Source organism: Dryas octopetala, chromosome 4, assembly GCF_963921425.1.
Source record: "Dryas octopetala chromosome 4, drDryOcto1.1, whole genome shotgun sequence".
NCBI classification, from domain to species: Eukaryota; Viridiplantae; Streptophyta; class Magnoliopsida; order Rosales; family Rosaceae; genus Dryas; species Dryas octopetala.
Window position 1 is genome coordinate 2,200,014 of NC_141369.1, and position 22,191 is coordinate 2,222,204.

Below are 22,191 nucleotides of genomic sequence, written 5' to 3' on the forward strand. Positions count from 1 at the left end.
TGGGCTGAATCTGAGAGCAAAAGTTACTATGAGATTTCACATTGCGTGAGTATTCTGGGTTTGTTTTGGGTATTGGAGGAGAGCTTTCCAATTGCCTTGTCTTTCTTTTTATATTTAGCAAATTCCTTTGTCCCCAAGTCTTGGTAGCCACGTGTGTGGTTGAGAGTGACCTGCTTTTTGGGTAGGTAGATATCTGTAGTTGAGTGACTTCGAGTGATGAACAGCTGTCTAAAAGATAAGAATGAAGTGTGAATGAGCTGGATTAATTGATAAGTAGTACAACAGTTGACACGCTGGCTAGCCGAGAGATATATCAAAGGCTGATTTAGAGCTTATGGCTGAGTGAGAGATTGTTTTGTTGTTGGATCAAGAACCAATACACACCTTAATTGCCCAAAAGATGCCCACGTGGACTTGTCAAAAAGAATTACAAACCCTAGGAAAGTGCTTCCACTCACATCATCCATGCTTACTACATATATATATAAGCCTTGTTTCAATCACTTCAAAGCCATGTGAATCACCTTTGCACCCATATTTGCAAAAATCATTCGCCCAGACCAATACCATTCGCGCCAAGAACAATTTGCTTAGGCCAAATTGTTCCCCTAGTCATTTCTTCGCCCAGCACCAATTAAGTCTATTCGTCAAGACTAAATATGCCTTCGCCAACCCATTTCTTGTCCAATTTTTGCTCTTATGACTGTCTCCTAATTAATTCCGGGAGGTGTAAAAACGGGTACAAACAGGGAGGGACTAAGCAATTCTAGTGCTCTACTGAAAAGTGAACATTCTATTGTATCTTGTGAAGAGGGATACTTGAAGACGACCATTCTCCATAAGAAAAGCTTCCCTTTTGAAGAGAATCGGTTAATAGGATTTGTAACCCAATTCCTTTTCTCTCCATATGTAGTTGATTTGTTCACCTTGAAATGTCACTGAGAAATGTATGTACATAAGGTCTGCACTGCCATTGGGCGGTGAGCAGCTCCTGCTTGCTGATGCTATATATCTACATTTATGGTAGCAAAGTGAAAATGAAATAGTAGCCTAATCGGGAAGGCCCCTACGTTGTCATCGAAAGTCTGCTCAAATAGAGCATACCTTCTCATTAGGGTGGATAACAAACAAATATTTCCAACAAATGCCAAATTCCTGAAATATAACTCTATCGAAAGAAAACTCTATCCAAAATAAAATTTGAAAAGGAGTCTTTGAACAATCAACTTTGCTGTCGTCACAAAGATTAAGCTCTCAGCCATTTCCTATATATAACTCTCATTTGGTGTCTTTCTGTATTTATTATGGAGATTTGTTACTGTCTTGATGTCCCAAACTTATAAGGAGACTAGTCCAATTTTTGGTATAGCAGCCACAGATACACCAAAAAAAGGTTAGTCCAAGCCAGAGCAGTTCAGAGCAGCTTTTATTTTCTGAACAGTGGAACTGATAAGAGTATTGACAGTTGCCACTGCCTCCATGTTCAGCTGCTTCGAAGATGAGGGGCTGGAAACCAATATCTGGAATGCCACTGTAAGAAGTGAACCACCTGACCTGGCAGTGTTTGAACTGTTCGAACTTACAACCCCAGTTTCAGGACGGCCATCACCAGAGATTATGAACCCTGATGGAAGTATTGGTATGCTTAAAGAGTCCTCACCACTTACTGCAATATTGATAGCTGGTATGTCAATGGGAGCATATATAACTAAGGACCCCAGAGCGTCAATGTAGCTCTCTTGAAGCATCAGCATGTTATTCTCGGTGGGGATGAAAGGCTGCTTCACAGAAACCATAGATTTGAGTTAAAGTTTAACTGTTTATAAGGCCATAGACTCAACTTATTTAAAATCAACAACTTTAGAATTGAAAAGAGTATCAAAAATGCCAAGCATAAGCGCAGCATTTGAATGCCACATAGCCACATCAAAATGAGATGGTCTGAGTGTTTGTGAGTACTGAAATCTTTTCCTCATCTTTTCTATCATTGAAGTAATTTAACCAAATCTTTGTACCATTAACATTCTAGAATGCACAGGATGACCCTATTTTAATAACCAAACATCATATTTATAATTTGCAATTGAATCAGTTAAATTTTGGTTTCCCCATATTTCATGGGCTGGACAAACAAATCTATGAAAGAAAAGTGAAAGGATAGGAAATTACCTTAATAATGGATATAAAGTTTCCTGGATGAGTGCCACTTGAAATGTGTGCAATCTCTTGCACTGGATTTCCATTACAGAGAACATCCCACTGAGAGACAAATCAAATTGAGGTATTATTAAGGTCACATGCAACATCTATTTATTGGTAAAACAATATAAATGAGACCTGTCTAATAGGTAGACACCTGAACTCTTGTTTTCTCATCTCTGAAGAAGTTAAAGACATTTTGGGAAGGCAGAGGAAGCCAAAGAGAAGTAGCAACACTGACAATCATGCCATTGGGCTGTCCTGGTTCTGTGCTTTTACGAACAGAGACTCGAACCCCACTATTGTTCACTTCTGATAATTGAGGGAAATCCAATTTACCTGACATGCTCAAGATTCCACAAAAGTTCTTGACCATCCTGTGGGAAAGCTGCATTATGCTCCTCCTTCCTTCTGGCAAAGCAATCACTAAACAGTGGACAACATGATCATCACAATTCAAACACCATTATGGAATGATTAAGATGGAAAAGAGAACTAGACATGACTACAAAACCGTAGAGATCTTTCTTCTTCTTTTTGGTAAATTTTTTCTATTATGATTCTCTAATTTTCAAAATCATAGATGGTGATTGATGCAGACTTACCTCCTCCAAACTCACGAGTAGATGCAACTTCCTCCATTGAGTAAGCGAATCTCTCACACATTCTCTGAAGAGTACAAACCCATCTTTCTGCTCCATATGCAATGTTACTACATACAAGATCTCTATAGAGCCGATGGGTTTGGGTCTTATCATCGACTTCCACATGTTCAACCCAAATTACCTATTATTTTGCAAAATATTGAAGACACGATTCTTCCAATCAAAAACAAATTAGGAGTATTGTACAATTAAATGCTATCGGATGAAGCATGGAATGTCAAGAAAATAATGATTGTTTGCAATTATTTATGATGCCAGCATAGCCAGAACAACATTGATAATTATGGAAAAGTATAAATTCTGCTGCATGAGATGTGCAGGCTTGTAGAAATGGTTTTTTCTACTGCCATATATGAAATAATTTCAATATGATATGAAGGTATGCATTAGACTGGGAAGATACCTTCCCACAAACAACTGATAAAGAAATTTCTATTTATTTACAGAACTAACAAAGTTTTCTCAGGTGTAAGCAAACTGATGAAATAAGCTCCTCCAAATGTAACATTACTTTTCAATTAAACCAGTCACAATTCACAGTGTAAATTAAAATACTGGCAAATTTCTTTCACATTAACCAAGAATATAAGGATTGTGAGGAATTTTCTTGTTTTTTATTCCCATTAATCTGACTTGCATATCCTCAATAGTACTGCATGTAGATCTAATTGATATGGTTAAAGAGGTGGAGCTACTCACCTTGGAGCATCCATTAGGCATTTCTTGAATCATGCATCCAGAAGGAAGCCTCCAAGATCGGGAAGAACAGTTAGTACTCTCTTTTGAGCAATCATAAGAAACATCCACAATCAACCATGTGCCAAGTTCAATCTGCTGACAATGGCGAAGAAAGTAGAAATCTCGCGGCAGCACCAATGGCGAAAGAATGTGCATTTGTTCATACATCTGCATTAAAGCTCTTCAACTTGTATGACACTCTATGAAAATAATTACTTAACTTAACTAAACAATGGATTTATATGTACCAGCTGCAAACAACCACTCCGATTTCCTCCCATTCCAGTTTCAAGCACTTGAATTGTCTGAGCTTTCGCAACAATTGTGGGAAAGATATCTAGCCATTTATTCTGCAAAGTTAAGCCAGTGTGCTTAAATTGGTTTGATCTTTCCAGCTGTATAGTGATAATGAAGATTTAATTTTCTAGTATATATAGGAGATAACGGAATAGTAAGAGGTATCAGCACTAACTGAATCTAAAAACATGTCAACCAAATGCATTGCACCAATGGTCACTATTCCTGAATCTTTTGAAGACTCGACACGAGAACTGGAGCTTTTGAAGTGATTAGCCCTTGGGAATATCTTATCATAGTTTTCACGGTTGAGGACATATCTCCCATCACCCGGAGACTTAATCCACATAGGCTCATCAACCCGCAAGATTCTAAGCAATTCTTCCATGGCACTGGCAGCTGTCTCTGCCATGAGTGTCTTTTCCATTTCAGGGATTGCTTTTAATTGGTTAGCTAATGCAGCATTAGTAGAAATTACAGGATTCGTACGGTCAAGATTAAGGGCAGGACTTCCCATCCCTTGGTTCATGGAACTTCCTGGTGATAAATCCAACGAGGATCCGGGGACAGATGTCAGCGAATCAATTTGTGATGGCGGTTTCCCAATATACTTGGCAAGAAGGCTGGCTACCTTTCCATGCTGCAAAAAAAAAAAAAAAAAAAATTCCTAACTAGACATCATTAAAGTGAATCCACCTATAAATATAACGAACAATAATAAATGACATTAAAAATCTGATCAAATGATGATGTATATAGAGAGAAATTATTCGTTTTCCAAATATTTGCCTCTTCTCTCAAATGGACATTCTCCAGCTGAAGTTTCTGTAAACAAAGCTGCCTCTCTTCCTCTCCAAAGGGTGGACCACCACAAGATGGGCAAATGACATTCTTCAATGCCTCTCTGATTGCAAGGTTTTCACATGTGATCTTTTCATTCTCTGTCCGAAGAACAGTGTTGTCTGCTCTCTCATTTTGAGCCTGAAAAGTCCAAGTATAGAAGATTCGTCATTACAGATGCAATAAGAAAACCAAATTGCTAAGCACATCACTGGAGTAAGAAAAATAGAGAACCTTGGTTTGAGTTCTCTTGTTCTGAAACCAGAACTTGATCTGTTTTGATTCAAGCCCCAACTCCCTGCTCAACTGACGACGCTGGTTTTCATCCGGATGCGGGCAATTCTTGAAAAACCTTCACCCAAGAGAACCCGTCATCATTGAAGGATGCGTGACGAAGAGGGAAAAACCCTCATATTGGAGATAAGCAGAGCCGAATAGGATTAATTAATATCAAATGCATTGAAATTCAATCCAAGATAGATATGTTAATCATGCAAGGAAGACAGTGCAACCAATAAAAAGTTCAAGCAGGATTAGATGCAGATCAAGATCTATATTGAAAATTTAAAAGCAAGTAAAGATCATCACTTGAAGAAAAGCTTCACCTTGCTAGTACAGACATATCAGAAGACAAGCCTTCCAATGAGAAAATAGTACATGCAAAAACATCTCTAACATCTACATATTTTTTCTTCTTAATTGTTTTCTTTGGTTTGGGGAAACAGATCTTCTTATATGAACTAGAGAAGGCATACAGGTAATCAGCCTTTGACATATACATGATAATCATCCTATAGAAAACCAATTCCAAAAGGGGTTGATACAGAAAAATTATTATAATCTTGAGTGAGAAAATGATATGAACACCATGGTCACATGCATATATAGACAAAATACCCATCTCTGGAAAATGATCTAATTAGATATTGAATAGGATTTGACCAAAAAAGATACTCAATGGAAATCATATATTTATGTCAAGGAACAAAATAATATTGATGTGATTTTGTCCTTCATATGTGAACATAGCTGAAGTGAAGTTGAGAAAAATGGAGAGGTTGGGGTATCTTACGCTTCAAGCTGCTGTATCTGAAAAGAAGTGTGACGGTTATACGACCTCCTGCCCCTGCGAGGATTGCTGGAGGCGTCTTGTTCATCACCCGAGGCTCCACCATTTCCCATTGCAAAGTCCATTGTCTTTCTAGTTTCTAACACACTAAGAAAACACACAATAGCACACAAAACAAAGGAAATGCTTTTGTCTCTCAACCCTTCTGCTATTTATTAATTTAAATATATATATGTGAAAAATTATAAAAAAGAAAAAAAAACCAAAAAAATAAAGAGAAAAAGGAAGATTTTTTTTTTGGCCGGGAGAAAAAGGAAGATTTAATTCACATATAAGATACAGATAAGATAACATATATGGCTTTGCGCTGGTCAATTCCAAATAAGGACACCAAATTAACGCCGAACGAACCCAATTAAAGAGAGGGATATCCAAGATAATTTGGTTTTTTATGGTTCTGGGTACTCTTGGATTTTCTTCTTTTTTTTTTTTTTTGGTTTTTAGGGAAATTTTTAAACAGCCAAATTAGACAGTAGAAAGGGCCGGAGAGAATCGAGGGGCTGATACGCTGTCTGCAGCATAGCTACCAAATGTGCAAAAGGTATTTGCATGACTTTCCAATTAATATTCACCGCCATATGGCCAACCCACTAACGGTCCTTTCTTTTTTTTTTTTTTTTTGCCATTTTTGCTCCCCTTGCATGCTCGGACTAACATATATAGTGAATCTTGCATGCTGGGAAATCAATTTCTTTGTTTTTTTTTCTTCTTTTGATATATATATATGCAAAATTTCTAAAACCAACTTTTCGGATCCTTGTCCCAATTTCGTTGCTAGTAGGAGAAAAATTTCTCTGCGACAAGAATTAGTAATGTGGCGGGCATCGATCACCAATATAAAGGAGGAGGGTTTCGGACATTGAAATTTTGGATCCACCTTCTTCTCTTTGGTGATGCTACATGACCAATCCATGTTGCAAAAAAAATTATTTTCTCTCTAGTAGAATCAAGAATGTCTTAATCATGCCAAAGAATTATTTTCACGGAAAATATGTTGAATGATTAACTATATGTCGTCGGAACTGTTTAAGGAGCTCTTGAATATTTTTTGAGTAAATTGCTAATACACCACAAAGGATGACGAGGATCCACTTGTCAATTTGAAGTTGGTTGCTCCGTCTTGATGATCTCATAACAATCCATCCTTCAGAGCTCGAGCGCATAATAACTAAAGTTGACGAATGACCAATGTTTCGAGGTGTCGTCAAATTATCTCGCTTCAAATAATTTGTTCAAAAAATAGAAAGAGGATTTTTTACTGCGACCATCATTTAACGTGAACTTCAACACTTGGGTATTTTTTTATAGAGTTCTATTTTTCACCAAAGGGGCTGGCCACACCTAGTCTCATGGGATAGTATGTTTGTTAACATTTAATTAAATAATTAATTAATTAACCATGTAATTAATTAATTACAAATTATCATCATTCTATTGTCTTTTATTTATTCTAAGACCCTACTAATAAACCTTTAATTAATTTTTTCCATGTCCATTTCTCATACCACCTCACACCTATTGGCGGGTGACCTTTTATTTTCTAATTAAATCCCACAATGAGTTTAGGCCACATTCCTAAATAAACCTTTGTCCTTGCCTTGGGGTCTCCACAAGACAAGATTGACACTTGGCAGTATGTCATGGCTACCTAGACTTACCAAAAGGGAAAAAAAAAAAACCTTTCAGCGTTGTTGCAATACAATACAGTCTTTTCATCATCCTATGTTCCGAATCATGGTCGAGTATGAAATTCCGTCAACTCTAATATGTTCCTTAAGGTCTACCCCTTATGTATAGACAAGGTATTAAATTTCGAAATTTCGTCGAAAATTTCATTTTTTTAGGGTTCCGAAATCGAAATACATGTTTAACAATTTTTCGTGAAGATTTCACCGAAATTTTGGAAAAATTCAGCGAAATTTACTGAAATTTACCAAAATTTATCAAAATTATCAAAATTTTCCTATTTTCTATTTTCTCCAACTTCAGAAATTCACTAAAAATAGCTCGAAACTCCAAATAATTCACTGAAAAATTCTACGGACTCATATTGATGAGTACTAATTTCCTATGATATCAAAATAATCAAATTGCTTTCAAAAAAATTATGAAAAATCCTACTCTTATAATTTAATTCTAAAAAAAATCGCCAAATTCTTGAATTTTCATTCTCTAAAATTCATTTCCACACAACTAAGCTCTAGAACCACAACTAAAGGTCTAAGTTAATTAAAATAAACCTAAAGAAATTTCTAATTCCTTTAAACAAACTTTAAAACAAGTTTGAAAAATTTAAGTAACAAAATTACCATAAGCTAAAATTTGGGTTGTTACACTTAGTGAAGACAAAGATTGGCTGGGTGAGAGGCACGAGAAAAAAGGAAGGAAAGATAAAAAAAAATAAAAAGACTGAAGAGAGAGGCACGGGGAAAAAAAGTAAAGAAAAAAAAAGTTTGGGATTTCATTTAATTATTTTAAACCTTAAACTCGAATACATTTCCATAAAAAAAATAATTAAAAGTATCCTAAAGGGCCAAAAACCTAATATCCTAAAGAATATAGAGTATATAGGGTTTAATGTATAAATTATAGAGTATAAAGAATATTAGGGTATATAGAACAATCTGATCAAACATTGCATTAATAAAATCACCATCCTCCATTTCTAGGCGTTAGTTTTTCTTAAAAGATTAAAACTTTTAAAAATAAAATAAATTTGGGGGGAGACATTGCATCAATAAAATCACCAAACTTTTGCCTCTCACCAAACTTTTGAATAAACAAATTCTTAAAAAAATAAAACTTTTAAAAATAAAAAAAAAAATTTGGGGGGAGATGGGCAAGGAGGGTCGGGGTTGGGTAGGGGGGGTGAAGGGACTGGGTTGGGGTTAAATGAAGGGGGGTGGGTCGGGGAAGGGTTGGGTTGGGTTGTGGGGGAGAGAGGCAGGGGGTGGTTCTTGGTGGGGAAGAAGAAAGAAGGCGGGGGGGGGGGGGGGGGGGGCTGGTGCTGGGTGGGTGGTGCGACGGGGCTGGGGCTGGGGGGGAAGGGGTGCGACGGGGATGGGGCTGGGGGGGAGGAGGGTGGGTCGGGCAGGGAGAGGGGGGAAGATGGGTGGGGGCGGGCGGGCTAGGTAGGGTAAGGGCGGGCTGGGGAAGGGAGGGGAAGGGATGGGTGGGGGCGAGGAGGGGAGGGGAGGGGAGGGGATGGGTGGGGAAGGGCTAGGATTGGGAGGGGACGGCTAGGAATGAGGCTGGGGGTGGTGCTGCGTGGGGCATGGCTGGGGAAGGGGGAAGGGGAAAACAAATTTTTAAGAAATTTTTTTATTTTAATTATTTTAAGAAATTTTTTCATTCAAAAGTTTTAAAAATATTATTATTTTTTAAATGTGGGTAAAAAGATGAAAATACTTTTGCCATATCAGCAGATAATGGTTTATTTGACAGAAAAACTAACGGAGATACTATTTTGATACAAAATGAAAGTTGAGGTATTTTTTTACAAGTTTTCAAAGTTGGGGTACTAAGTTGAAACAACATGTAAAGTTGAGGTACTAAATTATAATTTGCTCTTTATTTTATTTAGATTAGATTAATTTTATAAGTTTTTATTAATTAGATTATGTAGTTTTTTAAAATTGAAAAGCCCAAATAAGAGAAAGAAGAAAATGGAAAAGAAAAGCCCAAAGAAAATGAAAGAGACCGGCCCTCTTCATGGAGGCCCAATTCCAGTTGATATGCAGGGAGCCCAACCTCGGTGGGAGGTGAGGAGCCACAAAAACCAATGAAGCTTTACTTCCCCTGCTTCTCTCTCTCTCTCTCTCTCTCTCTCTCTCTCTCTCTCTCTCTCTCTCTCTCTCATGTTGCAGCCTCACCACTCGTCTTATTGAAAACTAGCCGCCAAGCCAAGCTGCTCTACGTGTCTCTCCCACGCCTGCAGTCATGTAATAACCTTGATTTTTGTAAAATAAAAATTTTGTTTCATTAGTTAAAATTAAGAACAATTACATTTATGTTTAAGGTTAATTTTTTTAAAGTGCAAATCACACCCCACCTAGACAAGGCCCATACGGAAATACCAAGTTACAAAGCAGCCCACGTTTTAAATAGAGAGCTGCTATTTGCACACTCCTAATTTTCCTCTTTGCACACCCCTAACAACCTAATTTGTGAAATTACTTAATTGACACAAAGAGAAAAGACCAAAAAGGACAACCTTTATTATTTGAAAAAAAAAAAACTCTCCTTACACACTCATCCCAACACTCTTACACACCCCACCCAACACTCTTAAACCTCAGCCAAAATAATCCTAAAACTCTCATTGCACACCCCCTCCTCTCATAACCTCATCTCTTCATTTTTCCTCCATTAAACCCTAAGTTTTCTCTCTTGGTCACATATACGCAATAAGATTGTAGAAATACATATTAGTTTTCATGAATGGAGCCTTCACTCGTCCCTTATTCGCCTTTCGACGAGGTATGATCGTTATTTTTTGGGTTTTTTTTCGTGTTTTTCATTTACTGTTCGCGGTTCATTCGGCGAACCAGTACCGAACGTTTCTACATTGTTCGACAGATGACTACCGAACACAACTAACATATTCGGTGGTTAACTGCCGAATGAAAATTACAAAAAAATTTTAAAAAATCCATTCGGTGACTGTTTGCCGAATGAACTTATCAATTTCGACAAACACATACCGAACATTTTACATATATTCGGAAGACATCTGTCGAATGAAGTATTTTGTTTACAAAAATCGATATTGTTCGGTAGTCAACTGTCGAACGAAGGTAATTGGTTCGGCAGATTACCACCGAACAATATGATTTCGTTCGGTAAGCTTCTACCGAACAAATTCATTTAGTTCGGTAACCTTCTACCGAACGTACTGTTTTGACATTATTTTCATGTTTTATGTGTAGGATGATGAACAATATGAGCAATATGGTGGTGCTTCTACTCGAAACAGCAAGGTTGAGGACTACATTGGGGCCGAGGTCGAGGTCGAGGCCAAGGTTTTGACCGAATACTCACGTGACTATAGTAATGAATTCACAACAAACGACCGAAAGCGCAAAAATGTGATATACTAGATACCAATATCGCCTTGAGCAATTCAAAGAATTTGTGTGCCATAGTGATCCATCCACACAATAACCAGTGTCTCTTGATAGTGATTGATTATGTTCTGGACTTGATGCATTTACATTGAGTTATGATGAGATTATTGTATTATTTAAATATATATATGTATGTGGATTTAAATATATATAAGTATGTGGATATTTGTTTTGCATGAACCTAAGTATTTCACATAAAAAATGAGGTGGATTCAATTATATAAATTAACTATAGTATTTGACATAAATAAAACCTTATCTAGTTACAGAAACTACAAAAATATCAAGTTATAATCATTGGCGGGGACGCCGTCTCGAACCGCGTTGGTATGTCATAGTGTCCTGCAAGTGCGTCCCCTGTAAAATATGTTGCAAACTCTGAACCGACTGATAGAGGTAAGTAGGACGTGTGATAGCAACTTCTTCGCCAATGTCAATAATCGGCTGGGTAATCCGTAGCATCCGAGCCTCGCGCTCCTAAAAGTCAAAATATGCGAACATTAACAGATGCAATCGGAAAATGAGAAAATTTATTGTGTAAATTTACGTACCCGATAGTATGCAATATCCGATGTGGCATGTGGGTCAAATGCACCTCTGCGAGTAGGGTTGTGGACGATTGGATGTGATATAGAGGTGAACCAATCGAGGTACCCTCTCACAGTATCCGATGGCCGCCTCACCGGTATACTGCGCGCCTCCTCAGACAACACGTGATTCCCCCATGCCTCCCACATACCAGCTAAATAGTTGTACATGGGTCTGTATGAGTGCGCATTCGAACCTCTAACCCCCTGAAAAACCGCACGTGGTGCAGGGGGGATCGTCTGTACCCTCCCAAACTGCCTAAGTACTCTCTCGGGACAATAAGGCTCAACAACATCAAAACACCTTATCATCCCTGTGAAGAATGCTATAGCTGGCAATGGATGTGCTTGTCTTTGGGATTTGTATGGTTCCCAAATAACCTGAAAAAAACAATAACATTATATAGTTGAAAACATTAACGTAATAATATAATCCTAAATTTATAAAAAGAATTGTAAATTACAAATATACCTCGTCAGCCGACAAAACATCAAGTCGTTGCCGTATTCTTTGTACTGCTTCAAGATCACTGCCACCATCCCGCCTTGGAGTCCAGCGGAGCGCACGAGGTGAATTCTCGGAATAATTCATATCGTACGATGGACCGAAAATGGTGTGCATGTGCTCGTACACCCAAGCCTCTATCAGTGTCATATATCCGCCGATTTGTTTGACACCAGCTCAAGAGGCAAATCCAAACTGCCTAAACAACCATGCTAGGCATCCAGCGCCCCATGCGTAATGGCTAACGGTGTCTAGATTAGTGAGCAGTCTGAGATATTGCACTTGTACCCTTGTGCCAGTCTTATCTACAAACAGGGTACAACCCAATAAATACAACAGATACGCCCGGGCTGCACATTGGATTTCATGCTCAGAGTCGGCATCAGTGACATCACTAAAGCACGTACGTAACCACTCTAATCGTACGTACTCACCACCAAAGTCCATCAACTGCTCTGATGCCTGATCCCCACTAACTCCTAAATATGCAGTTAGTAGATATTCAGAAGTAATGTTATCCTCCACAAGTGTAGCCACTGGTGCACCACCAACCAGAATGCCTAAAATGTTGGCTACATCATCTAGTGTGATGGTCATCTCACCAAAAGACAGGTGGAATGTATTGGTCTCCGGATGCCACCTCTCAACAAAAGCAGACACCAACACTTTGTCAACCGTACGATAAGAACAATGCACCAGTGATGTCAACCCAGAATTAAGGACATATCCCTTCAACCGGTCATTATCTGTTCTGGCCCACAACTTCCACTCACGAAGCTTGGTGGTTTTGGACATGCACCTCAAAGGCTCCCGTTCCTAATTCAAACATAACCAAAGAAATTCACTTATTATTACTGCAAGTTACACAAGAATAAAATATCAACTGTTAAAGATCATACCTCGTTGTTCCAAATTTCAGCAGCTACGTGAGTTCCATAACTCCTCAGCAGGGACGTGTCAATGGGACCTCCCGGGAAAGGCTCAGCAAGCTCGTTGGGATTATCCTCATTGTAATCCTCAACCGGAACCTCAGCTTGTTCAGGAACTGCCTCACGACTAGCTCGTGCTTGTACTAGCCTTCTTCGCCCAGATGCTGTGGGTCGTGTTCTTTGCATATCATCGGCAACATCGGGGACTTCCCCTCTGGATGAAGATGCACCACGTCTGATTCTTCTTCTGTCCATCCTATAATTTCAAACAAGAAATTGAAAATTGTTTTAGCAAATATATGATTTTTTAAAAGCTTAAAAAAAAAAAAAAATTTCAACACAGGTGGTTCGGCAGTCAACTGCCGAGCAAAGTGGCAACTATTCGGCAGTTGACTGTCGAACACAGTTCCACCATTCGGCAGATGGCTGTCGAACCAAAATAGGGAAATTCGAAATTTTGTATTCGTTCGGTAGCGTGCTGCCGAACCAATTCATTTCGTTCGGCAGGTAACCACCGAACTAATATTCATTGTTCGGCAGTCACCTGTCGAACCAAAATATGGAAATCCGACATTTTGCATTCGTTCGGTAGGGTACTGCCGAACCAATTCATTTAGTTCGGTACCTGACTGCCGAATAAAATGAATTCGTTCGGCAGACCAGTGCCGAACGAGCTGCGAAATCAGAAAACTAAAAACCCCGAAAATGCTCACTCCAAAACCCGAAATCCTCCCTACAAATCTAGTAAAACAGACGAAAACGGTATTTGGGATGGATTAACTAATTCAAATTAGATAAAAAAGTATTAGATTTACATTTACAACTAATTTATTTGAGAAACTCACTTCTAGTGGCTGTGGTGGGGATAGGAGTGGCAGAAATTTGATGAGGCCACTGATGGAGTTCACGCCGGTGCTGACGACGGCGATGACGGTGGTGATGAAGCCGAAGATGGGTGTCGGCAATGGTGGGTGTCGGCAATAGTGGGTGTCGGCAATGGTGGGTGCTGGTGGTTAGTTGTGAGGTGAGATGGGGTGAGGTAGGGGGGTGTGTAGTGTAGATGTGTTTGTGGGGGTGTGTAATGTTTGGGTTGAGAGGGTGTGTAAAGAGAAATTTAGACATATTAGTGAGATTGGGGTATTTTGGTCATAATAGGGGTGTGTAAAACAGAAATTTTATGTTTGAAAAATTAATAAGGGGTGTGTAGGAGAAAAGTGTGTGCAAAGAGAAAATTAGGGGTGTGCAAATAGCAGCTCTCTTTAAATATTAACTAAGATACGAAGAAAAAAGACTTAAAAGAGTTTTTTATTATAGTTGTGCCACGGTACACCAGTTTAACGTACTTGTTTTGTTATGTCTGTTTTAGTTGTTTTCGTTCTTAGGCTGGGATCTTTATTTGTCCATTGTTTTCTCTTATGGGATTTTAGAAAGAATATCTTACAAATAAAAAATATAATAAATTACTCCCAAAACCTGTTTTTGAAAGATTTTTAACTACAAACCCAACCAATTAAAAAATTTAGTTCAAGCCCAATCTGTCCATGTACGCGTGCAAGAATTTGAAAAAACACACTACCGAGCTCTCGGTAGCCTTGCTGAGTGCTCGGGTGGATGCAGATGCATCTTTTACCAGGTTAGGTTGCACAAATGCATCTGCCGAGCGCTCAGTGAATAGTTTGGACTTCTACTTAATTTTTTGGCTGGCTGAAGTTTGGGTTAAATTTATTTCTCATTTTGGGTTTCTAACCAAAGCACCCAAAGTATTTATATGGATTGAGAAACCACTCCACAAGAAAGCAAAAACCCACTTGAGAATCTTTGAGAAAATTAAATTTAGGATAGTGCAGCGTCATGTTAATGATCTTGGCTACCTTGGTAGACTTGCCCTTCTTCTTGTTGGGAGTATCAAGACCAACATACCATTAGTTATCGTCAGATTCCCCTGAAGAGTTGTAGCTTTGATTACTCATCTTGTAGGGATGAGATGAGAGGTAGTGATTGTTGAAGGAAGGAAAAACTTAGCGATTGTGCATGGTGATGAATATGATGACTGTTGATGCCTTTCCCATAAACTTCGCCAATCTGTTGATGCAAAAATCGGTATGCTGATGCAACAACTTCAAAAAGTGGACTTAACTTACTGTTTGATCTTCTTTGTGGATGATCTGGAGTGTTTGGGATGATCTAGCTTACTGATGTGTCTTGATGGATGTCACTTGTAAGAACAAATATATCAGCAGAAGTAGCACCGGTGTGGTACTAGCCAACTAAGTGATGGACATGTGAAGGTGTAGAGGCAAGAACAAGGTATGAACTTGGAAGAATCATGAAGAATTAGGTAAGAAGTTCTGGGTTATTCTCTCAAGAGGTGTGTTTTTGTTTAGGGTTTGTGAACCCCATCTTTGTGCATATAAGGTTGTATATATAGACAAAGAAGAGGTAAAGAGATATTTACCTGTATGAGGATGAACGATGGAGAAGAGGTCACGTCGTGGGTTCATAACAGTGGCATGCACAGCTACCCAGCAAAGCAGCATTGAATGCAAGCATTGCTTTGGTGTAGTGGGTAGCCCTAATATCCGACCTAGAGCTAGTGTGTCAGGCTTTGTAGAGTGTCACATCTCAAACACTTGAGTGTGGTTGGGGATATTATTGGATCCTTCTAGAACAATGGTGGAATAGATAATTTGAGTCGAGCCAAGCATGTAACTTCATAAATCTCCCAAGTGTGAAGTAACTATTGGGTGATCTGATCAGTGAAGCAACATGTATTTCAAGCTCAACCGTACCGAAGACCTTTGGAGGTGATCCTTTGAGTCCCAATGGAGGGCTTAATGATCAAGCTAAGATCGGCTCGGACTGGGTGGCGTATGGTGAGCATCAATGGTGAAATTGAGATCATGTGTTGATGATCTGAAGTGATGATGTGGATGGTTTAACTAAGCCAATCGTTGAAAATTCAAAGTGTAACGTGTAAGTGTTTGATTTTCTTGTTGAATTCATGTGGATTTATCCACAAACATATATCAAACCATTCTTTCATTGTTGTTCTTTAATTTCTTGTCCCTGTTGTTTGGCTTTTCCTTTATTTTATCGTAGGAACATTGCATAGCTGTTGTTACCTTCTTAAGTATGAGGACTAGTCCCCTATCTATAGAATTAGAGTGGACAAATCTTCATGTATCCCTTCTCTTTTTTATTCTGGATAAGTTGTTGGAGCCCATTGACCATGTTCATTTTGATGTCATTTGCAAAGAATGGTGTTCTCTTGCAAAAACTATAATCATACAACGAAGCGCTGGCGTAAGGTACTTGTTATGGTTGAAAATGTTCCTTGCCACGTGTTAAGCTAGGGTTCAATCCATATCATTGATTCTTTTCTTGATTTGGGTGTGCCACCAAGTAATTTCTTTGCCCAAACTGAGTAAGAAGAAGAAACTTGGTTATTTCTTTGCTTGGCTCTTTGGAGTTTGTTTTAATCCTGGCTGCTACAGGTAGCATTGTTCTTTTTTGTTTAATCATTCATTTACCCAAAATAAAATATAAAAAATATGCCCAGTTATGAAATATAAAATATAAAATATAAAATAAAATATAAAATATAAAATATAAAATAAAATATAAAATATAAAATATAAAATATAAAATATAAAATATAATATAAAATATAAAATATAAAATATAAAATATAAAATATAAAATATTTAAAATATAAAATATAAAATATAAAATATAAAATATAAAATATAAAAAATATAAAATGTACCCAAAATAAAAAATATAAAATATATAAAATATAAAATATATAAAATATAAAATATAAAATATAAAATATAAAATATATAAAATATAAAATATAAAATATAAAATAAAATATAAAATATAAAATATAAAATAAAATATAAAATATAAAATATAAAAAATATAAAAATATAAAAAATTTAAAATTTAAAATTTAAAATTTACCCAAAATAAAAGAACTCAGTTATCTTCCCAAGTCCAACTAAGTTTGTCAGTTAAAGCCATTACTAGACTGAGTTCTTTTCGATATGGATACGTAATTAGCATGATTGTGTCAAATTTATACATGCCCTTTTGTTGGACATAACATGAATCTGCTTTAATTAGCATGGCTTCTAGAAGTCTTGATCAGTTCCCAACTTCTACATCAACATGTCAAGTTTAACAAATACTAGTATGCACATAATCTGCCGTTTGATAACATTCTCAAGGGACCATGCATGAATTTTAGTCACCCAGGGGCCTTCCATGGAAAGATAGTCACTGTCGGGAATTAGACTCCACCATGGAAGAACAATAATACCCTCCAGTGTAGAGTACCCAAAAAATATGACCCTCCAAGCTCCAGAAAAGCCAGAACTGAGTTTCCAATGCAGAAAGCCAGACCCTCTAGTGGCTTGGCCTGCCAAGGAGCAACTCACCTGCAGCATTTCACATAATTGCCCCGAATCCTTTCTTTCACGCACTGGAACAGAACCAACAACTGATCACTCTACATCATTTACAGGAGCATCAACTAAATCTTTCAGAAATTTCTTATTTCATAGATGATAGAACCAGTAGAAGCTTCTTGAGTTCAACCAAACAAACAATTCTTTAAGCATTCTGATGAAGAACAAGATCAGAAAATATGCTACCAAAGAAGGGGTTTCTTAATAGTAAATGGTAATACAACTCAATTCTAAACTCACTGAAAAACAGTTCATGGCCACCGGAAATCTGAGCACTTTCAGTAATGAAAAAAGGAATTGATACACATTCCATTCATTCATCTCTGGATAGGAGATACATACACATAAACATGCTCATTTCTAAATGCGACAAATGCATGCATTGGGAAATTGTAGATCGTTTCGATAATTGTGAATTACAATTTCCAAAACAATCAGAAGATCTAAAGAGATCAGAGGACAATAAATTGAAATATGAAAAGGTTACCTCAGCATCAGTTCCATAGAGACTGACACGATAACCAACAGATACAGACTTGGTATCAGCAGAGTAAGTGATGCTTCGGAACTCATCCCATAATTCTGCAATAAATATTTATCATCAAATTGGAAATCATTTTGTCTTTGGAATATGAAAGAAAAATACTACATGGGCCATGCAACTTCATAATCTGATTAACAATGTGCCTGCAATGCAAATTGCAAATACCACGCCGGATTCCAAAGAATCAAATGTTTCTTCTCGTTTGAAAACAATTGCAGATGATATAATCCCATTAAAGAGACATGAATGACTGTGAAAACATAATGATTAGGAATGAATGAATAAACGAATTTAAGTTGAATATGAAAGCGAGATTAAGCATCATTCATCACCCGGAAACATAAAACAGAATTCACATCACCTTTGAATTTTTACTGGCTCATCGATACTTAAAATTTGCAACCAGCCTCAGTAGCAGCATTTATAGCATTGATCTACACAAAAAGACATTATTATGTAATGTGCCACATGAAGTCAAAAGTTAAAAAGAAAAATTGCTAAATCATGTGAGTATGCACACACATGTATACTGTTGGAAAGATAATGGGAATACCTTCACAACTGCTGGCTCCCAGACAAAGTTTTCAAATGATTTAGTCATTTGTCCAGTAATGATATACACCCCATAAAGTGCACCCTCACCTGTAAAAAAACAATGATTCTTTTAGCAAACAAATACTTAAATATTAATGGCTAATGTAAATGAAAAAAGTTCAAACACTAGATATAACCATCCAACACATTAAATCCTTCTTTTCAGTAAAAGGATTAGTCTCGCCTACTATAAGTAGAAGCACTAGGTGATTATACTAGCAATCCAGACTGACTCCATTGAGGCATTGACCATGTACGCAATTAGTGGCGACCTCCAATCCAAAAAAAAACAATTAAATAAAAAAAATAACTAGTTTAAATAAAATGAGAGCTCAAACAGATGGAAGTGCATGTTTTTGTCTTAGTTTGTTCAGCACATCAGTCGCATCAAATCCAGCATTGTCACAGAGTTGTCGTGGGATAACCTGCAACATAGTGGAACACTGGTAAAACTTTGTACTATTTATATTTTCTCAACACAAATGTGTTCTAGAACCTGATGCCAAATCAACAATAAATTTGATAATGACCAGTTACATTCTTATAAGTAGGCAGTCATCTCTTTTGCAGTGAAATTCCAATAAATTCCAGTAATGCAGGTAACTCTTGCATAGTGAGCTGACTTGTTCGAAAAGCACACTGCAAAGTGGCCTGTCTTAAAATTAAAGACCACTGGCTTCAATGCATTCTGGATAAACTCTTACAAGCAATGATGGATCTCAAAACCAACGTTTTCTTCAGAAAGAAGTCACGTACATGATGTTCCCATACTCAGGTTTGTGAAAGGCCCTTCCGAAGTTGACACTGGCTCAAAATGATCCACAGAAATCACAGAAAAATTTCAGAATCAACAGCATGACCTGTTCAGGGATTGATGAAGCGTGCTGGTAACAACAGCTACAATAGCTTAGTTTGGTTTAGCATTGCTAGTTTGTTACCAATAGTTATTGCAAGCACACATGCCATCATTAAAGTGGTGGAATCGGTTTGAGTCTCTCACAACAATCTCCTTTTGAAGTAGTTTTGATGCTAACTTCATGAAGTTATGGCAGTCCACACAAATTCTAATGTTCTTCATTATTCTTATAGCAGTCTGACCACAATGTGAACTGCCTTCATTCATAATAGCAAACACTAAAGCTAGCTTCTCACTATGATGGTACAATTGCTCCTCTTTGTGTTCCTCTTCGACATCATGCAAGGATAAGCTAGTGTCTGGCACATAACCCATTTCCTTTAACCGTCCAATCAGTTCTTCTAGCTTGCTGCATATAACTTTCCTTTGTGGATGACGTTGGCCTCCAGAGGAAAACTCATGCACTCGATTTCCGATCTCAATCCAGCTTAATCCAGGTTCCTTTTTCACTCTAGACCCTTTCATTTCCTTCCTAATTAGGCCTGCTTCACCAAAGTTACCATCAGCACAATATATATTTGACATTTGTACATAACCTAATGAATTCTCAGGGGCTAACTCCTTCAGTTTATCTGCTGCTAACTTGGCCAACTGTGTTTTTCCATACTTCCTACATGATCCAAGGAGTGCACTCCAAACTACAGAATCAGGCTCCATTGGCATTCTACTTACAAGCTCCTCAGCCTCTAGAATTTGTCCGGCTCGACCAAGAATGTCAACCATGCAGGCGTAATGATCAAGTTGAGGTACAATGCCATATCTATCAAACATAAAGTCAAATATTCTGGTTCCTTCTTCTACCCGTCCAGCATGGCTACATGCACAGAGGAGAGAAACAAAGGTAGCAGAATCAGGTTGGATGTCCATTTGTGAAAAGAGTTGCAGTGCTTCTGTAGCTTGTCCATACAAGGCATAAGCCTTGAACATTGTGTTCCAAGAAACGACATCACGAAACTCAATTCCATCAAAAACCTTCTTAGACAAGGCAATGGAGCCACACCTAGCATAGACATGCATCAAGGCATTTGCAAGGACTGTGTCACCCTCAAACCCAGCTTTGATCACTTGTGAATGAACTGCCAAGGCATGGTGCTCGGTTGCAAGGTTTGCATAAGCTTTTAAAACAATTGAAAAGGTATATCTGTCTGGAGCCAAGTTCTCCCTACGCAATTGACAAAAGAGGAAGAGTGCTTCTTCAGGGTCTCTCTCTGCAAATGTTGTTATGATGCCAGTCCACGCAACAATATCCCGATGACAACTTGTCTCCAAGAAGAGTTTGTAACAGTTCGAAATATCCCCCCCAAGATCTGAATAAGCTTTAACTAATGCAGTGGCCACCTCAATTTGTAATATAAACCCAATTTTGACGGTGAGACAGTGCAATTGAAAACAAAACTTAGTAACCACATTATCATCAAGGCCATTGCTTCCACACAAGGAAGAAAAGACACTGAGAAATGTGGCACGATCAAGCCCAACTCCGTCAAGGTGCATTTGTATAAACAGACCAATAGCTCGAGCTCCAAGTCCACGGTACTGAAACCCTGCAATCATGGAATTCCAAGATATAAGATTCCGGAACTCCATGCTCTTAAACACATTCCATGCCTCGTCTTTAGTAGCATCATAAACACCCCCATGATTACAAATCTTGCTATACATGGTAATAAGAGCATTTGCAACGTAAACACAAGCATCCAAAGACATTTTCAAAGCAAGCGCATGTACCTGCCGGCCATATCCACCATCACTATCCGCACACGAACTAAGCACGCTGGCAAATGCAAACTCATTTGGGCGGAAGTGCACCAACATGCCAGCAAATAAACGAAAACAATTCTCAACCTTCCCGCGTTGCGCATACCCCGAAATGAGAGCAGTCCAAGAGACAAGGTTTCTCTTAGGCATTTCATCAAACAGCTGGTTGGCATAGTCTAAGTAATCAAACTTAGCATACATATTTATAAGGTGGTTGGTGACAAAGAGGTCAGGTGGGTTGATTGGGTTTTGGGCAATCATGTAATGGTGCAAAGAGAAGCCTTCTTGGAGGCACTGATGGCGAGCACAAGCATGGAAGAGAGCGGCATAGGTTTGGTTGCAGTGAGGTGGTGGTTCAAGGGTGTACAAGAGCGAGAGTGCTTCCTTGAGTTGGCCGCGCGTGGCGAGAACGCGCACTTCACCGAGAAGATTATTGGTTTGCAAGTTGAGGCTTGAAGGTGTCGGAAGGTTGATTGAGCTAAAGGTTCTATGAGAAATGAGACACGCGCGACTACATGGGCGTAACATCACGCTGCTACCTTTACTGTCGGAATGGGTGTTCTGATGTGTGCGTGGATGTCTGTAAAACGAACACAGCTAACCAGAAGACAAGCGCAGCCGAGCTTTAAGAAGTGTTGGGTAAGTTATTTAAACAAGAAGCGGGCTGGGTATTTCAAATTGAAAAAAAAAAAAAAAAAAAGCATTTGGTTGCAGAGAAAGATGCAGAGGCTGTTGTCGGCTTTGGAGAAGAGATGGGTTTTGGTGGTGAAGAGAAGCAATGGAAGGGATTGATGTTAATGTACGTGGGAGGAGTACAAAAAGAAAAACAAGGATTTTGATATATATATATATATATATATATACAGTAATGCTACACTTACCACATTTTTAT

The 22,191-nt window shown here is 38.1% G+C and overlaps 2 protein-coding genes across 7 annotated transcripts; both read right to left on the minus strand.

Moving 5' to 3' along the window:
• Positions 1-1,152: 1,152 nt before the first annotated feature.
• On the minus strand, positions 1,153-5,933 carry LOC147286136 (homeobox-leucine zipper protein ROC8-like). Its single transcript, XM_086241907.1, has 10 exons — positions 5,812-5,933; positions 4,974-5,091; positions 4,689-4,880; positions 4,075-4,539; positions 3,851-3,952; positions 3,564-3,770; positions 2,805-2,985; positions 2,357-2,625; positions 2,170-2,259; positions 1,153-1,778 (listed from the first exon to the last, which is right to left on the minus strand). The coding sequence occupies exons 1-10, from the start codon at positions 5,931-5,933 to the stop codon at positions 1,395-1,397; spliced, it is 2,130 nt and encodes a 709-aa protein (XP_086098033.1). The 3' UTR covers positions 1,153-1,394.
• Positions 5,934-17,013: 11,080 nt separating this feature from the next.
• LOC147286137 (Tetratricopeptide repeat (TPR)-like superfamily protein) lies at positions 17,014-21,990 on the minus strand. 6 transcript variants are annotated; one of them, XM_086241140.1, is made up of 4 exons: positions 19,163-21,990; positions 18,585-19,050; positions 18,393-18,465; positions 17,014-18,069 (listed from the first exon to the last, which is right to left on the minus strand). In XM_086241140.1, exon 1 carries the CDS (start codon positions 21,825-21,827, stop codon positions 19,560-19,562), a length of 2,268 nt encoding a protein of 755 aa, XP_086097266.1. In that variant the 5' UTR covers positions 21,828-21,990; the 3' UTR covers positions 17,014-18,069; positions 18,393-18,465; positions 18,585-19,050; positions 19,163-19,559. The 6 variants fall into 6 exon arrangements, with proteins under 6 accessions (XP_086097266.1, XP_086097265.1, XP_086097268.1 ...); XM_086241139.1 differs by having other exon boundaries at positions 19,156-21,990; XM_086241142.1 differs by having other exon boundaries at positions 17,014-17,501; positions 17,975-18,069; positions 18,585-21,990.
• Between the last annotated feature and the right edge of the window lie 201 nt (positions 21,991-22,191).